Source organism: Xyrauchen texanus, chromosome 43 (assembly GCF_025860055.1).
Source record: "Xyrauchen texanus isolate HMW12.3.18 chromosome 43, RBS_HiC_50CHRs, whole genome shotgun sequence".
Lineage (NCBI taxonomy): Eukaryota > Metazoa > Chordata > Actinopteri > Cypriniformes > Catostomidae > Xyrauchen > Xyrauchen texanus.
This window is the reverse complement of record NC_068318.1, coordinates 25,143,888-25,164,738: the sequence shown is the minus strand read 5'-3', so window position 1 is coordinate 25,164,738 and position 20,851 is coordinate 25,143,888. Positions and strand designations below refer to the sequence as shown.

At 37.9% G+C, this 20,851-nt stretch overlaps 1 protein-coding gene across 1 annotated transcript in view; it reads left to right on the top strand.

Moving 5' to 3' along the window:
• The window catches only part of LOC127635988 (nipped-B-like protein B), a 37,143-nt gene extending 17,525 nt beyond the window's left edge, over positions 1-19,618 (top strand). Inside the window, 25 exon segments of the mRNA XM_052116330.1 lie at positions 117-249; positions 357-500; positions 590-676; positions 1,967-2,181; positions 3,653-3,755; positions 3,839-3,937; positions 4,028-4,174; positions 4,407-4,541; positions 4,689-4,787; positions 4,889-4,942; positions 5,883-5,991; positions 6,088-6,224; positions 6,670-6,810; positions 6,900-6,993; positions 7,440-7,594; positions 8,202-8,292; positions 8,387-8,560; positions 11,435-11,625; positions 11,715-11,822; positions 12,019-12,219; positions 13,375-13,521; positions 15,515-15,852; positions 16,279-16,453; positions 18,112-18,288; positions 18,734-19,618. Of these exon segments, the coding sequence (XP_051972290.1) occupies positions 117-249; positions 357-500; positions 590-676; positions 1,967-2,181; positions 3,653-3,755; positions 3,839-3,937; positions 4,028-4,174; positions 4,407-4,541; positions 4,689-4,787; positions 4,889-4,942; positions 5,883-5,991; positions 6,088-6,224; positions 6,670-6,810; positions 6,900-6,993; positions 7,440-7,594; positions 8,202-8,292; positions 8,387-8,560; positions 11,435-11,625; positions 11,715-11,822; positions 12,019-12,219; positions 13,375-13,521; positions 15,515-15,852; positions 16,279-16,453; positions 18,112-18,288; positions 18,734-19,096 (3,817 nt within the window). The 3' untranslated portion in view covers positions 19,097-19,618.
• Positions 19,619-20,851: the final 1,233 nt, after the last annotated feature.

The following is a 20,851-nucleotide window of genomic DNA, read 5'->3' as shown; positions in this document are numbered from 1 at the left end:
CAATACAGTGTGGGGATCAGTAAAGTATGTCTCTTTTTACAAACCCTGAATAAATTATTAATATTAGGATTTTGGTTTTACTTAATGATTTGTATTTTATTTTATTATTATTAAAGATGTGGCAGTAAGCAGGGTGAGGATGACTACAGGCCGCTGTTTGAGAACTTTATCCAAGACCTTCTGTCCACGGTTAATAAACCCGATTGGCCAGCTGCTGAATTGCTATTGAGCCTTCTGGGAAGGTTACTGGTGAGTTTCAGCTTGACATTTGAAGGCAGGTTTAGACAGGAGGTCTTGACAGTTAAAGATTATTTAGCATTGATTCAAACTCTGACTTTCTGGCTCTTTTTTCGTAGGTTCACCAGTTCAGTAATAAGCAGACCGAGATGGCTCTGAGAGTGGCATCTTTGGATTATCTGGGCACAGTGGCTGCCCGCCTTCGCAAGGACGCAGTCACCAGCAAAATGGACCAGCGTTCCATAGACCGCATTCTTGGAGAGGTACGGCGGACTCTGCCAATCTGTGTTGCATGGGTGAATCTCCTGGCCCTGAATGAAACTTATATTACTGCTTCATTTGTGTTTGACAGAGCTCTGGCAGTGATGAGGTTCAGCAGCTGCAGAAGGCTCTGTTGAGTTACCTTGATGATAATGTGGAGACAGATCCATCTCTATTGGTGAGAACCACAAGAATTTAGTGACTTAAAAAAAAAAAAGGTTCAGCTTCATAACATCTGTCACATATGGTTCAAAATGTAATGGCAATCAAGATGAGGTTTTCATAGGCCAATGTCAATAGCTAGAGCCCGGGTTCTCAGTGTTCAATGTAGTGCAGATATGTACATAATGCAATTTAATTTTGACAAATTAGATTTTTTTATTTGTGAAATGGTCAAATATCGGCCATAGAATCAGCCTAGCAAATATATTGGTCTATTACTACTACTTTTGGGGCTTTTCCACTGTGGATAGTACCTGGTACTTTTTTAGTACCACCTCGGTCGAGGTTCCAAGCGAGCCGAGCCAATACTAAATGTGATGTCAAAACCCCACTGATTGGGCAGAGAGAATCTTCACTACCAGCATCACTGGATTTTCGACACGGGACATCAACCCGCTAGTTTTAAAGTTAGCTAAGGCAATAGCTGTATAATTTTTGTGCTAAACTACGCCATGGCCAATAAACGAGGTGCAGACGTTCCTCTCCTTAGTGACGAAACGGAAAAAGTCTTCCAGGAAGTGTCTTAGCTGTTGGCCACACACGGCTACTACCGGTACCAACAGTGTAGGGAAAAAAAAAAAAAAGTTAATTGTCTCAGAATCATAAAGAAAAGGTGGAAGTGGTTCGACCAAATGGACTCTATCTAAACTCTGCCAAGGCGTTGTTGGAGTCCATGATGGAGGATGGTAGATTGACTCTATAATCTGCTTGAAAGCTTTAATAGTTGACTAGCTACTGGAAAGCTTGCTTCTAAAACAACTAGGTCAATTTAACTGTTACACTTGTGTAAAATCACCATGAAACAACTGCTTTATGCAGCACAAGAAGTGGTGGTGTAGTGTTCTAAACCACAGTACTGGTAATCAGAAGGTTGTTGGTTCGATCCCCACAGCCACCACCATTGTGTCCTTGAGCAAGGCACTTAACTCCAGTTTGCTCCAGGGGGATTGTCCCTGTAAGAAGGGCTCTGTAAATCGCTTTGGATAAAAGCGTCTGCCAAATGCATAAATGTAAATGTTTATGATGATGTGACGGCAGTAAAGATGGCGCAACTATGACGATCATTCTATAGTCCCACCCACATTGAGGCGGCACTAAACTGCAGTGAAAAAGCAAGCTCAGAAAAGTAAAGCGAGTTGAACCGTAACGTGCAGTGGAAAAGTGCCATTAGTGCCTGTGAATTATCAAAGACTTTGTTGAAAATCGTATATTTTAAATGTACTTGCGATGTCTTCTCACCCAACAGTTTGCGCGGAATTTCTACATTGCTCAGTGGTTCAGGGACACCAGCACGGAGACAGAGAAAGCCATGAAATCGCAGAGGGATGATGACTCATCTGACGGGGCACACCACGCCAAGGACATCGAGACCACTAGTGAGATCTTGCAGAAAGCCGAAGCACGCAAGAAGTTCCTTCGGTCTGTTATCAAGACCATGCCATCAAAGTTCAGCAGTCTGAGGTAATCACATCAGCAGTTTTTGTCCCAACTTTGTTTACTTTTAGCAACTTTGTTAAAGGGTTCAATACAGGTTCAGCTCAATTGACAGCATTTGTGTAAATTAAACAACAGTTTTTTGTGGTTAATGCAGCTGTGCATGTGGACATTTAAATGCACTTCTTGACATGATATGTGTCTCAACACCGATGTTAATGTGTGACGGGAGTGTTACCAGATGGGACAAAAATCTTCTCCATCATGATGTGATATTAATGGAAGCCATTAATGTATAACGTGATGTAGATAAAACTAAAATCTTGTATCAAAATATCTGATCTGTGTACTGTTTAAATGCTGCCTTAAATACGTGCTGCAACTGTTATAAGCCTGTCATAAAATATTAATCAAACAACAGTATATAAGAGATAATCACTCACTGTCCTACTTCAGAAGCTTTAACCCCAATAAATTTCAATAACAGGTCCGCTTTTCAACCAAACCTTTTAATGTAGGCTATATCTAAAAAATCACACACTAAATTTAAGTTGTTCTATTTTTCATTGAATGACTTTTTAATGTTTTTAAATCACAATTTCTAAATGAGTTATTGCTGCTGTTCCTAAAAATACTGAAAGCAATGTTGACTTTCTCTATTTTATTACTCTATTTTTTTTTCTTGATATTGAATAATTTCTTTTAAAAACTTGAAGCAATGTTTAGGAGAAACACTTGATGGGCTACATTAAAATGTAGTTTATTTGTATCAATATTAGATACAAGATTATCTAAGAGTGTTGGGGCATGGGTAGCTCAGTGAGTATTGATGCTGACAACGAACCCTGGAGTCACAAGTTTGAATCCAGGGTGTACTGAGTGACTCCAGCCAGGTCTCCGTAGCAACCAAATTGGCCCGGTTGCTAGGGAGGGTAGAGTCACATGGGGTAACCTCCTCGTGGTCGCGATTAGTGGTTCTTGCTCTCAGTGCTACGAGTCTCCACGGTGTCAAACTTTCATTAATAGTATTAAATAACATTACATTAATAGTATTATATAATTGAGTTAGAGTTGTTTAAATAATTTTACAGTAGTTTTAGTGTTTAAGGGTATACAGCATTATTTCATCATGGCAACCAAGTTGTAAATTTGGATATAACTTTATACAGAAAAGGTTAGTACACTATTTTATCACATTAAAATCACGTTAACGCACATACTGTTTACGTCTTGTGGCTATACTTTTGAAACTGTGACTATTTTAAAGTTTACGAATTGGCTCCATTCACTTCCATTATAATTGCCTCAATGTTACCCAGATCTTTGTATGTGAGTGATGAGTCTAAATTAATTTTTGTGGTGATTAATATTGCCACAAATCCTGTTGATTTGATCTAAACTGGTTTTAAAATATGACTAATTTTTTAACTGCTTTTAACTGTGTTTATTTTACATCTTATAGTTGGTGTTACTTTGACACATGTTTGTTTTTCCACAGAGCAAACTCTGATACTGTGGACTACGAGGACTCGTGTCTTATTGTGCGATATCTGGCCTCCATGAGGCCGTTTGCGCAGAGCTTTGATATTTATCTCACACAGGTCAGAGTTCTTCAACTCTTCTTATTTTACTCTACTTATACAGAATACTCTGAAAATAACAAGTCCCCTCTATTTGTCTGTAGATCTTGAGAGTTCTTGGTGAAAGTGCCATCGCAGTCAGAACAAAAGCGATGAAGTGTCTTTCAGAAGTGGTTGCAGTGGATCCAAGCATTCTTGCTAGGGTGAGCTCAGTTTCTCAATCAATTGAAGAAATCTGTCTCTTTAGAAAATGCATTGGATTGAAGTATTATAACGGTGTTAACTCTGTGCAGCTGGACATGCAGCGGGGTGTTCACGGCCGTCTGATGGATAATTCCACCAGTGTGAGAGAAGCTGCAGTGGAGCTGCTGGGCCGGTTTGTACTAAGTCGCCCACAGCTAACAGAACAGTACTATGACATGCTGATCGAGCGGATCCTGGTTAGTGCCTCCTCTTTGTACATACACTTGGCAGTTGTCATTTCAGAAGTCAAGTGTCAACGTTGTCTTATCTGTAGCACTTGCGCTGGCACAGTTTATAGAATTAGAGATTCAGCTAAACTGAAAGATTTGAAAACATTTAGTAATTAAGGAAATATTCTCATTGTTGTCAGTGAGTGTGACTTTTTTTTTGTTGTTGGCTGATTTGTGCTGACAAGTATGTTTTCTTCAGGACACAGGCATCAGTGTGAGGAAAAGGGTTATTAAAATCCTTCGAGACATCTGTCTGGAGCAGCCCACCTTCAACAAGGTCACAGAGATGTGTGTAAAGATGATCAGGAGAGTCAATGATGAGGAAGGCATCAAGGTGATCTAATTTACTTTCTAAACTAGGAGTCTAATTTATTTTTTAATCTCATAAATAAACTGCTTCATTTGCTACAGATGCTTTATTTGACTCAAGGCTTTATTATAACCCAGGGAAATGTATTCGATTTTTCTGTCTCTATTACAGAAATTGGTGAATGAGACATTTCAGAAGCTGTGGTTCACCCCTACACCCAAGCATGATAAAGAGGCCATGACTCGCAAGATTCTCAACATCACAGATGTGGTAAGGATGTAGAAATGTATGGGGTACAAACCATCTGACCTAATGACATGTGTTCTAATGCCTGAAGTTATCAGTCTAAGGACACATAATGTCTCTCTCAGGTCTCTGCATGCAGGGATTCTGGTTACGATTGGTTTGAGCAGCTACTTCAGAACGTGAGTTACCACCTCTACGGTTCATGGACAATTTTGGTTGTTCCAATACTTCATATAAAACACACACACACTTAATAACACTGATTTTTGATACAACTTTACTTGCCTTTAGTTTTCATTAAAATGGCAACATTTCCACTTTGAAATACATCACAAGGATCTCTGTTGCTCATGTCGTGAAATCAGTCATATCTCATTGAAAATTAATGATGTTGCTGGAAGTCGCTGTATGTGTAAATGGTTCATCCAAACAAATTATCTCATCATTTACTTACCCTTATGCCATCCCAGATGTGTATGACTTCCTTTAATTTGCTGAACTCAAATGAAGATTTTTAGAAACATTTCTCAGCTTTGTTGGTCCTCACAATGCAAGTGATTGATGACCAAAACTCAGTGTCCATAAAGCTCATAAAGGCAGCATAAAAGTAATCCATATGACTCCATATGTGTTTAAATCCATGTCTTCAGAAGCAATACGATATGTGTGAGTGAAAAACAGATAAATATTTAAGTTCTTTAGTTTTTACTATAAATTTCCACCTTTGACCAGCCCCAACCAAGAGGTGACTGAATGTGAAAGTCACTTCCACACCAGTATGTGGAAGTGAAAGTGTAGATTTGCCATTTAAAAGGACTTAAATATTGATTTGTTTCTAACCCACACCTATCAAATTTCTTCAGAAGATATACATTTAAACGCTGGAGTCATATGTGTTACTTTCATGCTGCCTTTGTGCTTTTTGGACATTCTGGTCACCATTCATTTGCATTTGTGAGGACCTGCAGAGCTGTGATATTCTTATACAAATCTTCATTTGTGTTCTACAGAAGAAAGTCATACACATCAGGGATTGCATGAGGCTGAGTAAATGATGGGAGAATACAATTTTTTGCCTGAAGTCTCTCGTAACTCAAGATTTAATCTATGTTTTTGCAGTTGCTGAAATCAGAGGAGGATGCCTCATACAAACCGGCCAGGAAGGCTTGTGCTCAACTTGTGGACAGTCTAGTGGAGCACATTCTCAAGTACGAGGAGTCTCTCGCCGGTACGGATTTTATTGGCATCACTATACTAGATCATAAAACAAAAGTTTTATATTTACTGGGCATCTGGTGAGTTTTTCTGTCTTTTTGCTCTGCAGAATGTGAAAATAAGGGAGTGACCTCAAATTGCCTTGTGGCCTGTATCACCACACTGTACCTGTTCAGTAAGATTAGACCCCAGTTGATGGTGAAACACGCCATAACTATGCAGCCCTACCTGACCACCAAGTGTAACGTACGTATACTGAAGAACAATTTACCCTTTGGTTAGTCTAGCCTTGAAGATGTTACGGACCAATCCTACCTCAGCAATCATTGCTGTCAGCAGTATTATCAGAAAAGGCTTTTGCTCTTTTCTAATGCAAGTCTATTGAAGTCCTTTTAAACATGACATTTATCAAAATTTTTACCAATTTATGAGCTCAATTTATTGACAAATTGGCCTGTTAATACTGTTCTGTGAAATAGAAATGAAAAAATTAATTCTATGGGATGATCTGTAAAGCTTGTCAGAGTGAGCAACAGTTACCAAAGGGGTGGAGCTTAAGCCAATTCAGTATGTATTCCATTAAATGGGGTCATACTGCCATCTAGTGGGCAGTGAGTTGAAGTATTTATGCGTCCTGTGCCATCAAATGTACAGTTGGTTGAAAACAGTCCTCTTGTGTGCTTCTATTCAGACTCAGAGTGATTTCATGGTGATCTGTAATGTGGCTAAAATCTTGGAGCTTGTTGTTCCTCTGATGGACCATCCGAGTGAAAACTTCCTCACCACGATTGAAGAAGACCTGATGAAACTCATCATCAAATACGGGATGACGGTCAGTTGAAGTGTGAGAATCACCAGCTCTGATGTCCAGTTGTTTGTACACTGAGAGCTTCACGATGCTGTCTGTCTTTTATCCCACAGGTTGTACAGCACTGTGTGAGCTGTCTTGGCGCAGTGGTCAACAAGGTCACCCAAAACTACAAGTTTGTCTGGGCTTGTTTTAACAGATACTACGGTCAGTAGTTTTATTCAAGACAAACCAATGATATAGACAATTTGGCTAATAGTGATTATGTTAAGGCCGATATTATAAATCTGCTTTTTTTTTTTTTTTTTTACAGCATTCACACTAAAGTATTAAACTGCATTTTACATGCTAAAATTTGTTACAAAAAATTGTATAATATGGATAAATTTTTTTTATAACTGTTCAGTACTTTAAAAGCTGGCATAAAGACTATGCTCTTTGAACTTAAAACCTGATATTATTTACGTCCAATATTGGAATAAATAGAATAATGCTGATAATTTAATAATTATTAAATTATTAATGCAAATATTAATAAAAAATAATTATTTTTTTTATTAAAATAATTAATTTTTTATCTTAACGCATCCCTATGCAAAAGACATATAGTGTGTTATTTAAAGCTAAAATAATTTTTCCTCTTCAATGTGTAGGGGCATTGAACAAACTGAAGATGCAGCATCAGGAAGACTCGAGCAACACTGTGCTTGTTTCTAATAAGCCCGCACTTCTGCGGTCACTCTTTACTGTGGGTGCCTTGTGCCGACATTTCGATTTTGACCAAGAGGAGTTTAAAGGCACAAATAAGGTTTGATGCACAAAAGTATAGTAGTTCTGTATCCCAGGAATTTATTTTAAGGAAAAGCTTACCCAAAAATACACATTCTATCATCATTTGCTCATTCTCATGTTGGTCTTAACCCGTCTGATTTTTCTTTATACTGTGGAACACAAGGAGATGTTAGGTAGAATGTTCACGCTGATGAATCTTGCACCTTATGTGATTAAATGCAAATGAGATCTGAAAACTCTGGAGGAGGGAAAATTTTCAGCACTCTGTTTTGCTTGCTAAAGCTATCATATGTTTTCTGAAGACTTGGAATATAGATTGTATGGACTACTTTTACAATTCTATCATGGAGCTATTATTTCATTTGTGGAGCTTGATATCATCTGTCCCCATTAACTCACTGAATGCAAAAGAGTAGCATGAACTTCTTGAAAGTAAGTCATGTGAGTTTGGAACAACTGTGATGGTGAGTAATTGATGACAGGATTTTAATTTTAGGGTGAATTATCTGATAATTAAAAAATAAATAAGTTTATGGTTATTTGTAATAGATGAATGGGACTATATTGCATTTTTGGAATATGAATGAGGTCTTTATATCTACCTGTTTGGTATGTTGTTTCAGGTGATCATAAAAGACAAAGTGCTTGAGCTGCTGCTGTGTTTCACTAAAAATGAGGATGAGGAGGTGCAGACCAAAGCAATCATTGGTTTAGGTAAATATGTGCTGCTCTTCATGTCTCTGAACTGCTAGTCATCACCTTTGGCTTTGCTCAAACCAAATAAATCTGTGATCCACTGGTTCTCCAGGGTTCCTGTTTATCCAGCACCCAGAACTGATGTTTGCTACAGATGTGAAAAACCTCTACAACGGCCTCCTGGCAGACAGTAAGACAACAGTGAACCTGAAGATCCAGGTGCTAAAGAACCTGCAGTCCTACCTGCAGGAGGAGGACTCACGCATGCAGGAAGCTGATAGGGAGTGTGAGTGTCTGTCAATTTCAGCCAAAATCAGTTGCTGGAGATTAAACGCAGTATTTTGACACATGCTTGTGTCTCTGCCATAGGGTAGTAGTAAATAGTGCTGGCTATTAACTGTTTTCTATCAAATAAAATGTTGTCTTCAAGGGGGTGCTTGAAGACTCTGAAAGCCGCATTCAAATTAATTAAAGATGAAGTGTGTAATTTCTGCGCCATCAAACGTAATTGCAAAAATAATCCGTTTTTAAACAGATTCCTGAACTTCCCGTCTTCCGATAACAGATAGTTCCAACTCTAGCTCACATTGGAAGAGCCAATGACTGTTTACATGGACACCAGAAAGTGAGGTATTGCGAGAAAACAGCGTTCCAGTTTACATGCACTGTATAAGCGGCATACTCTTTTCTCCCGTAAACATGCGGCTCATCAGTAAGCATCAGCAATGTAATTTCCCATCCAAGGAAGACTTTATTATTTTATTCTCCATTGCTTCTCTTTATTTCCAGATATCGCAGATTTGTTGCTGTGTTTGTTTCCTTAACTTACTATTGCACTGCAGTAGTGGGGTTTCCCTCTTAAGTGATACTCCAGTATTCCCCCAATATATGAGCATATACACAAACGTGAGGGACAGTCGATATTTTAAATTGGTGTGTATAAAAGGGTATAGTTTATAGTGTGTGATTTTTTTTATTTTTTTTTTCCCTCTCCACTGTACTCCCAGAAATGTTGAATTCTTTCTGCTGTGCTGACATGTTGTGGAGCTCTATCCTATGATGTTTTTTTTATCCTGGTCTTTTCCACACACACGCACTCTTCAAAGACCCATCAGAATGGCACTAATACTTTTGCATGACCACATTAAGCCATGTTTTCCCAAAAAAATCTTGGTGTTAAACCGCTTTCTCTTAATACCTTAAACAGCATAAGGAAATCAGCGTTCTTGTTTACATGACGTTTCAGAATGCCACTTTCTGCTAAAACCCTGGAATAAATAGTTTTCTTAAGTGCATGTAAATGTGGTCATTGTTGATGTGTCGTGCAGGACAGAGTGTTCAAACAAACAGAGGAATGATTTTATAGCCCCAAAGAGCCATAGTGTTAAACTTTTTGTGAAATCAACCTACAAAATTGCTTGCTTACTGTTGACTGCATATTAAGCTGGGAAATGATCAAATTGTTTCGATCAAATAAATCACATCATCTTGGTTTTTGTCTTATTGGAGACATTTAATCACTAAAAGTTATAAACATTTCCATCTAAAAGGTTCAGAAATTGGTAATAATAAATTGAAATTTGCCCCATTTATCACCTTTTATGGTAAGACATTATTTGAACTTTCATTGAAACATTAACTATTAAATTTATATAATGGATTTTTTTTTTTATGTAGGGCTGTCAATCGATTACCATTTTAAATCAAATTAATTACATGATATGCTGATTAATCAATCTAATTAATCGCAAATAATTGCATATAAAAATATTTGTTGAGAAGGGCCCCAAATAACAATTATTCAGTATATAATGATTGATTAATTCTATGGACTTTGTCAGTTCGAACCAGTCTGGCCATTCTCTGTTGACCTCTCTCATCAGCAAGGCATTTCCATCTGCAGAACTTCCGCTCACTGGATGTTTTTGGCACCATTTGTAGTGAATTCTAGAGACACGGAAAATCCCAGGAGATAAGCATTTACTGAAATACTCTAACCGGGCTCCAACAATCATCCATGCAATCATTCAAATATGGGTCAGGAGCTTCAGTTAAAGTCAACATCAACCATCAGAATGGGGAAAAAATGTATCTCCGTGATTTTGAGCGTGGCATAATTGTTGGTGCCATGCAGGCTGGTTTGAGTATTTCTGTAACTGCTGATATCCTGGGATTTTCACACAACAGTCTCTAGAATTTACTTGGGTATTAATAATACCTAAAACAAAAAACATCCAGTGAGCAGCAGTTCTGCGGACAGAAATGCCTTGTTGATGAGAGAGGTCAACAGAGAATGGCAAAGTCTACGTTAACTAAGATGACCGCTCTGTACAATTTTGTATGCTATTCTGATATTTGGGTTGGTGCTGTTTTGGTGGCATGAGGGGGACCTACACAATATTAGGCAGGTGTTTTTAATTTTGTAGCTAATAATTCAGACAAATAAAGTGCGTTACATTATTTTGGCAGAAAAGTAAAGCATTGATAAGGCAATACAAAAAGTGGCTTTAGAATGCATATTATTCATTATTATGTCTCTTGTTATTTCCATAAAATTGAACACAAACCTTTTATTGGCCTACAGTCCACAGCAATACATTTTGCAGTTGAAATTGTTGAATGTGTTGACGATTTTTGGTCGCTGTCAATTTAAATGTAGTTTAAAACGTAGAAAAACACGTCTCAAGACCACTGCATTTAGAATTGTGCTTTGTTTGAAAGTAAGAACGCATCATCGTCTTGTGCTGTCACTAGTGCCAAGCAAGCCTGAGTGTGGTTTGTTGTCTGTGCAGCTATACACCTGGAGCTTCACTTACTGCCCCCTGCTGAAAACAGCCGATACTTCAAGCTAGAATTGCTCTGGCAATGTAGTAGGAATATTCTATATTACGGTCCAGGGACATGGATAATATCGCATACATTTTATAAACGTGTTATTTTAAATAATCACACTGAATGAACATGTTAAATCAACAGCCCTGGTTTTATGTATCTTCTCTGCAAACCCCTGCAGTATTGCGATTGAAAACCCTGGATTTAGACCAGTCCTTTCTGACCAATTAAATCAATATCTGGTCCGCTAAGCCCTCTTTTGAGGTACTCATATTTACTGCTGATCTACCTTTCTTGACTGTTTATTATATTTCTATGATCTCTGCAGGGAAGAAGACGGCCAAGGAGGAGGATCTGAAGGAGATGGGTGATATCTCCTCTGGCATGAGCAGTTCTATCATGCAGCTCTACCTCAAGCAGGTGCTGGAGTCCTTTTTCCACACACAGTCTAGCGTACGACACTTCGCCTTAAATGTAATCGCCCTGACTCTCAACCAAGGCCTCATTCACCCTGTACAGGTACACGTACCCACTGCACAAACCTTCAGAAAACTCCACCCAATCTCGTCTGAAAGTGTTTTGAGTTTTGAATCTTTGTTCTCCTGCAGTGCGTTCCATATCTTATCGCCATGGGAACAGACTCAGAGCCCACAATGAGGAATAAATCCGATCAACAGCTAGTGGAGATTGATAAGAAATACACCGGATTCATTCATGTAAGTGGGTTTGAATAACTGATGACTGTTTTTAATGCATGATGATTAGGTATGGGAATTGCATGGAATTTAATAAATCTGGTTCCAAGTTTTTTAAATGGAACTGGCTCTGAATAAGACCCAGTTCTCAATTGCTAATTAATAATGATGTGATTAATTATAAAGTAATGTGCGTCTGTGTGATGAATGCAAACAGATGAAGGCTGTGGCAGGGATGAAGATGTCCTATCAGGTGCAGCAGGCCATCATGGGTTCACAGCCCTCTGTCATCAGGGGGTTCCGACAGGATGAGACAAATACGGCTCTTTGCTCGCACCTCTACTCCATGGTGCGTGGGAACCGGCAACACCGCAGAGCTTTCCTCATCTCGCTGCTCAATCTGTTTGATGACAGTTCGGTAAGTGATATACATTTTTTACCATTTCTTACCAAAGCCACAAGCCACTCAATGCCATGTGTTATTTCACTATGATTGAAATATGTAGTAAAATATGCTAAGACACACGCATTCACAAATCATTATGTTAATAATATTATTATTAAAGTATTATTAAAGTCCCCTTGTTATGGTTTAATGAGCAGTTTTTTTGTTCTCTGTTCATGTATTTTCTATTGAACCAGGAAGTGGTCGGGGTGGGACATATTAAGTTTAAAATTTGTCTGTGAGAAAAAAAATGGTTATTATGAATTTTATTGAAGTAAATTAATATTGTTCAGTAGCCAAAGTCTAAGCTACACATTACTAGCTGCATTAAAGGAATGTTCCGGGTTCAATGCAAGTTTAGCATAATATTGATTGCCACAGAAATGTATTTTGACATACCCCTTGTTTTCTTTAATCTGGGTTACATTGAGGCACTTACAATGGAAGTGAATGGGGGCCACCTTTTTTTATATATGCTAAATTACTTCCTTTTTCAAAAGTATAGCCATAAGACATAAACAATATGCATTAACTTGATTTTAGTTTGATAAAATAATTTACTAACCTTTTCTGTTTAAAGTTATAGCCAATTTTGTAACTTCGTTTCCATGATGATGTAATGTCAACAAACCCTAAAACAACTGTAAAAATTACAATATAAACAACTTTACAGCTCAAATAATACATGAGTTTTAACAAATTAATTATTGTAAGCTCTTTTCTAAAATTATAAGCTTCAAATTTCTGCCGTTAAACCCCACAAAAACCTTCCATTGTAAGTGCCTCACTGTAACCTTGATTTTTCCTTTGTTTTAAAGAAAATACATTTTGTGTTAATCAACATTATGCCACATATTCTGTCAATTGAGCTTAGTTTGTATTGAACCTGGAATATTCCTTTAATATCAAATTCAATTGATGTTCAGACACTGATGTATTGGCTATATTACAACACCTTAAAACGTGGCCCGTCCAGTCGGATTTTAAAACTGTGACTATCCTATTTATAATAACAAATGTAACCTCTGTAACTACATTTTTACATAGCAGTCAATATTTATTCTGTCATTGTGTGGCGTGTGTATTAAGAATCTCTAATAAAGCTCATTTTATTTTGTTCCCATGCAGAAGTCGGACGTAAACATGCTCTTGTACGTAGCAGACAATCTTGCCTGCTTTCCTTATCAGAGTCAGGAGGAGCCGCTGTTCATTATGCATCATGTCGACATTACGCTGTCTGTGTCCGGCAGCAACCTGCTGCAGTCTTTTAAAGAGGTGTGACACTTGCTGAATCACTCATCTTATTCTCTCTTCACTCTAACACAGGGTCCAAAATTAACTTTTTGCCAAACCTGCCAATAGCTGGTGAAATGAGTACATTTAACAGCAATAATTATTTCTTACTGGCCAAAGAACTATTCTGCAATAATTTTACAAACTATTCATCTGGCTCAAATTGTGAAAGAGTTGTTCAGGGAGCATGGGGAATCATTTTCACACATGAATTGGCCACCACAGAGTCCTGACCTTTACCCCATTGAAAGTCTTTGGGATGTGCTGGAGAAGACTTTACGGAGTGGTTCGAATCTCCCGTTATCAATACTTGGTCAAAAATTAATGCAGCTCTGGACGGAAATAAATGTTGTGACATTGCATAAGGTTGTCAAAACAATGCCACAACAAATGCGTAAACGCATGGTGAGTTGTGTGTGGATGCCGCGGAGTATAGCGTGAAGCCTCCACACGTGCTATGTCTTTGCGGTAATGCGCTCAACAAGCCACGTGATAAGATGCACGGATTGATGGTATCAGACGTGGAGGCAACTGAGATTCGTCCTCTGCCACCCGGATTGAGGCGAGTCACTACGCCACCACGAGGACCTAGAGCGCATTGGAATAGGGCATTCCAAATTGGGGAGAAAACGGTAGAGAAAAAAATGTGTTCCAACAGACGCTTTCTTTTAGTAGACGATTAAGGTTGGTTTGAATCGTTTGAGTCACTTACATTTAACAAGGTTCAGGCTATCTTTCTTTACAGTGCATTCATTAAGTATTCAGACCCCTTAATTTTTTCACATTTTGTTATGTTGTAGCCTTATGCTAAAATACTTAAAATAAATAAAATCACATCAAACTACACACCTCATAATGACAAATCCAAAACCAGATTTTCAATAACTGCAAATTTATTCAAAAGAAAAATCTAAAATATCACAAGTATTCAGACCATTTGTCATGACACTTGAAATTTAGCTCAGGTGCATCCCAATTCTCTGGATCATCTTTGAGGTGTTTCAACACCTTGATTGGAGTCCAATACAATGGATTGGACATGATTTGGAAAGGCACACACCTGTCTATATAAGATCTCACAGTTGAAAGTGCATTTCAAAGCAAAAACCAAGCCATGAGGCCAATGGAACAGGATTGTGTCGAGGCACAGATCTGGGGAAGGCTACAAAATTTCGGCTGCATTGAAGGTTCCCAAGAGCACAGTGGCCTCCATAATTCTTAAATGGCTGAAGTTTGGAAAGACCAGGACTCTTTCTAAAGCTGGCCACCCTGCCAAACTGGGCAATCGGGGGAGAAGGGCCTTGGTAAGAGAGGTGAACAATAACCCAATGGTCACTCTGGTTGATCTCCAGAGATCATGTGTCTTGAGTGGCCCAGCCAGAGCTCAGGCTTGTACCCAATCGAACTTCTCTGGAGAGACCTGAAAATAGCTGTCCACTGATGGTCCCCATCCAACCTGACAGAGCTTGAGCGGATCTGCTGAGAAGAATGAATTAAAATCCCCAAATCCAGGTGTATATAGCTTGTCGCATCATACCCAAAAAGACTTTAGGCTGTAATCTCTGCCAAAGGCACTTCAACTAAGTACTGAGTTAAGGGTCTGAATCCTTATGTCAATGTGATATTTCAGTTTTTTTCTTTTAAATTTGCAAAGTTATCTAAAATCAGGTTTTTGCTTTGTCATTATGGGGCATGTAGTGTAGATTGATGTGAAAAAATTAAATAATTTAAAGCATTTTAGCATAAGGCTGCAACATAACAAAATGTGGAAAAGATAGGAAGTGGTCTGACTATTTTATGAATGCACTGTATGTTGCTGTTCCTAATAAAGTTTCTGGTCTGGTGAGTGCTTTATTTACTCCCAAAAGCCAGTTTTATGCTATTGAAACTAGTGTTCATTTTGGAGTCCCTACTCAACACTTATACCTACTCAAACCTAACATCCAGATTTCTATCAATTTTCCTTGCATTGTAGTCTTTGCTGAAAGAGCCAAGACAACTAGAAAAGAAGAAAAAGAGAGCGAAAAAATATGGCTCTGAGGAAGATGAAGATGATGAGGACTGTAGCAGAGAAAGCAGCAGTGGTAGTGACAGCAGTGATGAGGTCATCCGGCGGCCCAAGAAATCTAAGCGAGCTGCTGCCGTGGACTCTGACTCTGACTCAGACCTGGACTTGGAGGATGTGGACAAGGTGATGCTGCGTCTCCCTGACAATCCTGAACCATTGCTGGACTTTTCCAATGCCTCTCAGGGCATCCTGCTGCTCCTTATGCTGAAGCAGCATCTTAAGAACCTCTATGGATTCTCTGATAGGTGAGCTGTGACAACCAATCCAAATGCATTCTGATCCTTAAAGTGATAGTTCACTTACTAATGTAAATTCTGTCATTATTTACTCAACCTTGTGTTGTTCCAAACCCTCCTGACTTTTTCTTCCTTCCATGGAACACAAAAGTAGATGTTGGGCAGAATATTAGCCTCAGTCACCATTTACTTTTATTGAATGGACAAAGATTACATGAAAGTGAATGGTGGCTGAGACTAACATTCTACCTAATATATCCTTTTGTGTTCCACAGAAAAAAGTAAATCAAATGGGTTTGGAACAACTTAAGGGTGTGTAAATTCCGACAGAATTGTCATTTTTGGGTGAACTGAAATTTTAAGCAGATCACATAATTACACGTCAATGTACACAGGTTTTATGCTGAATTTTTGCATCTGTCTCTCTTCCTGCAGTAAAATTCTGAAGTACTCACCTACAGAATCTGCAAAGATTTATGACAAGGCTGTAAACAGGAAAGCCAATGTGCATTTCAACCCACGCCAGACACTGGACTACCTGACGAACAACCAGTCCGATGCAGATATTACTTATGATGTCAAGAGAAGGATTGTCAGACAGTATTTAGATGTATGCATACACATTTTCATCATTTCTGATTTGCCTATATATATATATATATATATATATATATATATATATATATATATATATATATATATATATATATATATATATATATATATATATAGAACTCTTGTGAGTCAATTTATAAAATGTTACTCAGAGGTCTTTAGAGGACAAAAATGTCAGCGTCAAAACACTGCCATAAAAATATTCTATATTAATATTATTTTCCACTTTTACTGACTTTGTTTTTTAACCAAAATCAGTCCTGATCATAACTATCAAATATTCATTCTTTTTCAGGATTTTAAACCTTTAAATGCCAGTTTGTTTTTTACACACACACATTTTTCAATACACACATACAAAACACACTCTGACATCCATACCAACACACCCACACAATTTTAGCTGCATCATTTATTCAATTGACCTGCAGAGCTCTATAATACAGAAAATAGGAACAAAGCATGTATTTGCTCCATAGGCTAAACATAGAAAAATGGCAAAGTGGAAAATATCTAAAAATTTTTATTTTGAAGCAAGAGCTCCGGAATGAAAGCACATCGTAGATTTTATGCTTTAATGGCACTGTTATCAAATTCAATTTTCAATAAGGGTTTCAATGGGGACAATTTTGTCCTGAAGGTCCTGAGTGTAACTATTTTGTGTACACAGTGTATTATAGATGTATTCTAGGAACTGAGGTTGAAATATCAAAATTCCCCCAAAAATACACACATTTGGCAACAATGTCCCAATGGTCACATAAGGGATAACATTGTTGAGCAGTTAAAGGGGTGGTTCACCTAAAAATGAAAATTCTCATCATTTACAAACCCTCATGCCATCCCAGATGTGTCTGACTGTCTTGTGCAAAACACAAATTAAGATTTTTTAGAAGAATTTTTCTGTTCTGTTAGTCCTCACAGTGCAAGTGAATGGTGACCAAAACTTTGAAACTTTAAAAAGCACTTAAAGGCAGCATAAAAGTATTCCATTAAACTGTGTTTTAATGTCTTTTGAAGCGATGCAAATGATTTTGGACCAAAATATAACTCCTTTTTCCCCTATAGATCACGACAGCAGCAGGCTCCTTGGGCAATCATGATTTCAAGCTTGATTACACTTCCTAGCACCATGTAGCGCACTGCACATGCGTCAAGCACTAGGGAAGTGTAAATTAACTTTAAACCACGATTGTTCCCAGAGACTGTAATAGCAAGATTTGTTTGTTCTCACCCAAAACTGATTAGATCGCTTTAGATACTGTAATATGGATTAAATCACTGGATGGATTACTTATATGCTGCCTTTATGTACTTATTGGAGCTTCACCGTTCTGGCCACCCTTAACTTGCATTGTATGGACCTAGAGAGCTGAGAGATTTTTCTAAAAATCTTCAATTGTGTTCCGCAGAAGAAAAAGTCAAACACATCTGGGATGGCATGAGGGAGTTAATGATGAGAGAAATTTCATTTTTGGCTGAACTAACCCTTTAAGTGGCTGGGTCCAAAATTAGCTCAAATTAAATTTTGTATTTTGCAATCCCATTGTCCAGTAACTAATTTTTATACTCTTTAAGCCAATGTTTGTTCTTGCATTTGGTGCTTTGTGAGTGTTTTGCTCCTGGTTGAGTAGCTTTTCTGCTTTTCCTCAGTTTAAGGTACTGATGGAGCACTTGGACCCAAATGAGGAGGATGAAGAGGGGGAAGCTTCAGCCAACACCCACGCAAGAAATAAAGCCATCACTGCTCTACTAGGAGGCTCCAGCCCCAAGAATAATGCTGCTGATTCATACGATGACGACAGTGATGTTGATGAAAAGGCCCATGGGGTAAGAACACCCCTTTGTGTTCAAAGAAACATGGTGTTATATTTTGGTCTTTTCTATTTTTGTAACATATGACTGTTACCATAATAACACATTTCCAACTAGTAAAAACTATGCATGTCTTTTGTCAAACTTGTCATTTCCAAAGTTGGAAACTGAAGTATTTGAAAGCTCTGACATAGTGACATCATGTAATCTTCATGTTTAAGACCATTGACAGTTGTGTTATTTAATAGACTTGTAAGCGACAACAGTGTTTAGCACTTTTTAGATTTTTTTTTTCTTCTTCATTGTATTGACTGCGAGGGGTGTTTATTTGTTTTTTTGGCATTTTGAACAGTTCCAAAATGTGAACAGCTCAGAGTAGAATAAGTTTTCCTCTTGTAATTAACGGTAATTCCAATGTGACGTGAGTGCAGCATTATATCTCTTATTTACACTCTTCCAGTCATCACGGCGATCCAGAAAAGGTGGAGATTCCGAGGCATCAGGTCACATGAACGAAAAGGTAGAAGTCAAGGATGTCATCGCTATCTGCTGTCCTAAGTACAAAGATCGGCCGCAGATTGCACGTGTTATTCAGAAGACAAGCTCAGGCTACAGAGTTCGTTGGATGGCCGGCTCTTACTCGGGCACCTGGGCGGAGGCCAAGAAACGAGACGGACGTAAACTTGTGCCTTGGGTGGAAACTATAAAAGAGTCGGACATTATTTACAAGAAAATTGCCTTCTCAAGTGCGCACAAACTGACCAACAAAGTAGTGCAGACTTTACGTTCACTGTACGCAGCCAAGGAAGGAACTTCCAGCTAATTAAACCTGTTATAACTCTCGAACTGTGTTACGCCTGATGAACTCTCGGCAGCCAAACTTCTTCAGGATTCAACATTTTGTAAACTCTAAGTTGGAGTGAGAAGAGTACTACAGACTCGCCAATTTTAAGATCCCAATGTGGAACTGGTCAATTTAAGGAAAGAAGATTTTAAACGTGTGGTCTGTTTTGGAATTGTAGATGTGAATCCTGTACATCTTTTAAGTTAAACAGAAAAGAAAGGTTTGGGAGCTCCTTCGCTGTTGTGCAGCAACTTGGTTGTTTTGAATTTTTTTCCCCCCACTGTATCATAGTTTAACAAAAAAAAAAAACGAAACGAAAAATGTTTATATATCTGACACAAAAAAAAATCTGTTTAAAGAAATAAACCTAAAGTGAATGTTGGAAATTAGTCTGTTGATGTTCTTAATAAAGTGACCTTGGAGTTTAACCTAGACCGGATGGATTTCTTTAGCTTAGCTCAGTTTCCAGGGAAATAAACATCTCCTCTGCTTTATGTTCTACTTCTTATTTTGTTTTCTCGTGCTGTAAACTGGAGTCTCCTGGACATAATTTATTCAGTCGAAAGCAGAGCATGCAGTATCTGTTGCCTACATGGAAGGGAGGGTTTTTTGTAAATGTAGATTTTGATGTATTGGGTCAAGATTTGGGTCTCTAAACCCCACAGTGGGACAAGGGACCCCCAGCATGTGTGGAGCAGCAAATACTGCAATAAATTTTTTTACTTCTCTTTGTTACTTGTCTCGTTTGCATTTCACTTTGATTTTTATGTCTGCAAATTATTGAAAAAATATTTAGTAGTGTGTTCTGTAATGTAGGTACTTTTTCAAGTAGTTGTATTTTATTTTTTTATTGGAAAGGTAAGAGCACTTGTCTCTGATAGCATGAATAAAGAAATTGTAAATAGTTATATATGATGGACCGTGGTTCAAGAACTCCTAAAGAACATCTATTATGCACGCATTCTTGCATAGTTCATCAAACTGCTTCTGGGCTGGCAGTAAATGTCATTTTATGTGGTAGGATCCTGTATTTATCTACACTGTTAAGAATTGAAGATCAGCAATGACTGAAATTAAGATAAATTACAAATATCTGCATAGACTTGTGTGTAGTAATTCAGGTAACATTAAATTGAGAAGGAAACTGAGGTCTTTCAAAACTGAAGTGGTTTAAAGGGTTTGGGTTAAGTTAAAATTATAAATGTAAACCCAAGACATAATATTTTTGATACACAGGCCATCTGAAATGGAAAGGAAACGGCAAGCAATATAAATAATAAAATGGGTTATTCTGAACAATAAACATAGACAATAGACCATTACCATATCAAAATATATATATATATATATATATATATATATATATATATATATATATATATATATATACACACTCACCTAAAGGATTATTAGGAACACCATACTAATACTGTGTTTGACCCCTTTTGCCTTCAGAACTGCCTTAATTCTATGTGGCATTGATTCAACAAGGTGCTGAAAGCATTCTTTAGAAATGTTGGACCATATTGATAGGATAGCATCTTGCAGTTGATGGAGATTTGTGGGATGCTCATCCAGGGCACGAAGCTTCCGTTCCACCACATCCCAAAGATGCTCTATTGGGTTGAGATCTGGTGACTGTGGGGGCTATTTTAGTACAGTGAACTCATTGTCATGTTGAAGAAACCAATTTGAAATGATTCAAGCTTTGTGACATGGTGCATTATCCTGCTG